We start from the raw sequence: 2721 nt of genomic DNA, 5'->3' as shown, positions 1-2721 counted from the left end.
AGAAAAATAAAAAAAAATAGTAGCTCAGTTACTCCGTGAAGACCTTGGTGCTTCACTGCATAAACCTTAAATCAGAGAAACACATACTCCTCAATATCCTTTCAGTCGTCAGAGCCGGGGATGCAAGATTCAAATCGTGCTACAGAAACACTTGGAGTGGGGGGGCGTTGCATGGTTATGTGGCAGTTTATTTTTTTTTAAGTGCTTCTTAACCAGTTCGAAGCATAAATAATGAATCTGAGCTTTAGACAGAGGAAATCGCACCCACTAATGTGAACTAACACGACCAAAGTAGGCGCATAATAGACAAGACTAGGAGCTGCTAACCACTTCTACACAATGGCATTAATAAGATTAACCTGGGCAATTAGCCGGTGCAGCAGAGATCAAGCCTAAATCTGGGGCCTTTCTAAAAAGCCCACTAATGGAAAGGATTAAGTTAATTTCATTAATTCTCAATACACAGACTCGGGCTGCTTTCACTCCTTTGTGTAACCCCCACCTCTTCCCCACCAAAAAAGGGGAGAAAAAAAAATCAAATCTGGTTTTGTTTGTCATCTGCATATTACCAGGAACTAAATCCAGGATGACGTCGCCTGGGTATAAAAAAGGGAAGAGGTTCAGATGGATTATACTCCGAGCAGCCCTCTGGGTTGAGATCAGTAAACAGGCGAGAGTTGAGGGGGGAAAGTTCCAGGGGTGGATCCTGCGCACACGCACACACACCGCACACGCGCGCACAGACACACACGCACACTCTGCCCGCAAGCCGCCCTCGGAAAAGGCTCTGTTCTTCTCGCTCCGAACCCTTTTTAAAATTTATCCGAAAAGTTTCGATTTCGTGTCCTTCCAGCCTCTCCCCCCCCCTTCCCCAGCCACCACCTACCCTCCCTCCCGCCCTCCTCCCTCCCTCCCCCGGCCGGTCCCCGCCGCCCTGCCCCGCACGGTTTGGGGCATGCCTGTGAGCATGTTCAGCATCGACAATATCCTGGCGGCCAGACCTCGCTGCAAGGACTCGGTGCTGCTGCCCCCGAGCGCCGCGCCCGTCGTCTTCCCCAGCCTCCACGGGGACTCGCTCTACGGCAGCGCCTCCGACTACGGCGGATTTTACTCCCGGGCGGTGGCTCCCGCCTCCGCGCTGCCGCCGGCCGTCACTGGATCTCGGCTCGGCTACAACAACTACTACTACGGGCAGCTGCATGTGCCGGCGTCCCCCGTGGGCCCTTCGTGCTGCGGGGCCGTGCCGCCGCTGGGCGCCCAGCAGTGCTCCTGTGTCCCCCCCGCAGGTAAGGCGGCCCCGGGGCACGGGCGGACGGGCCCCCTTTGTTCGCGGAGCCGCGGGGCCCGAGCGGCGGCGGGGAGCTGGCGGCCCGCAGGAGACACGGGAGCGGCGGAACGGGGCTGTCTCGGGACGGGACGGGACGGGACGGGACGGGAGTGGGGGGAAGCAGCGATCTCATGCAAAGCCTATCGTCGACTCGTCTGTCTGTCCGTAGGTTACGAGGGCACTGGGTCAGTCCTGATGTCCCCTGTTCCCCATCAGATGTTGCCCTACATGAACGTGGGCACTTTGTCCCGGACGGAGCTGCAGTTACTGAACCAGCTGCACTGCAGGCGAAAAAGGCGGCACCGGACTATCTTCACTGACGAGCAGCTGGAAGCGCTGGAAAACCTCTTCCAGGAAACGAAATACCCAGACGTGGGCACCAGGGAACAGCTGGCCAGAAGGGTGCACTTAAGAGAGGAAAAAGTCGAGGTACTTTGCTTTCTTTTTCCTTCTTTAACCCTCTCCCATACGCGCTCGAACCGGACGTACCGCGGTGCGGCTCTGCCAGCGGAGGGAGAGCGGCCGCTTTGAGGGGGCAGAAGGAAAGTTTTTTTATTATTTCCAAGTGCCCTTCCTTGGGGCGGCGGGCCGAGCCTGTCGCAGGGCTGTGAGCGATTGTCGGCAGGCGGCTGCGCCTGCTGAAGGCGCCCGGCCGGTCCCACCCGAGCGGCGGCTTCCCCCGCCTCCCTCCGTCCCTCCCTTCCTCCGTCCGTCCGTCCGAGCCGGCCCCGCAGGGCTCCTGAGGGGCTTAGGTCAACTGAGGCTTTGCACAGTTTATTTTTTTCCCCTCTAATAATTTAATTTCTGAACATAACAGGTTTGGTTCAAAAACCGCCGGGCGAAGTGGAGGAGGCAAAAACGATCGTCTTCGGAGGAATCAGAAAACGCGCAAAAGTGGAATAAAGCGAATAAAACGTCACCGGAGAAGAGACAAGAGGACGGGAAAAGTGACTTGGACTCTGACAGCTGATACTTCTAAGTGGGGGGGACATTTCCCGTGGACTGTCGGATACGCTCCAGAGGATGCTACTAATCTTGCACAAGATCTGCCTTGTTGGAGGGGGAAAATATCTGTATATAATGTACAATGCCCCGAGCTAAGTCCGTGTAAATAAAATGTGTTGCGGAGGTGTTGCACAGGTAGACGGCGGCGGGTTTGTTCACTCTGCGCCGCAGGGAGAGGGAAGGGGAGCAGGGAGCGATGGTGCCCAGCTCTCCGGGGAGCGGGGCTGGCCCTGCCGGGCAGTTCTGTGCTCAGCGCTGCGGTGTCCCAGCGAAGGGCGGCGGAGGGCAGCGCTGGCAGGCGGGCCCGGCTCGCCGCAGGCCGGGAGCTGTGGCGCATCTTGCAGCCGGGGGGAGGCGGCTGAGGCCCGGCCAGGCCGATCCCGACGGGG

General features: G+C 58.0%; 1 protein-coding gene across 1 annotated transcript; it reads left to right on the top strand.

Annotated features, from left to right (window-relative positions):
* Positions 1 to 586: 586 nt before the first annotated feature.
* On the top strand, positions 587 to 2311 carry GSC (goosecoid homeobox). The gene is made up of 3 exons (XM_063397357.1): positions 587 to 1286; positions 1497 to 1756; positions 2145 to 2311. The coding sequence occupies exons 1-3, from the start codon at positions 587 to 589 to the stop codon at positions 2295 to 2297; spliced, it is 1113 nt and encodes a 370-aa protein (XP_063253427.1). The 3' UTR covers positions 2298 to 2311.
* Positions 2312 to 2721: the final 410 nt, after the last annotated feature.

Source organism: Prinia subflava, chromosome 5 (genome assembly GCF_021018805.1).
Source record: "Prinia subflava isolate CZ2003 ecotype Zambia chromosome 5, Cam_Psub_1.2, whole genome shotgun sequence".
Lineage (NCBI taxonomy): Eukaryota > Metazoa > Chordata > Aves > Passeriformes > Cisticolidae > Prinia > Prinia subflava.
This window is presented reverse-complemented; position numbering and strand designations above follow the sequence as displayed.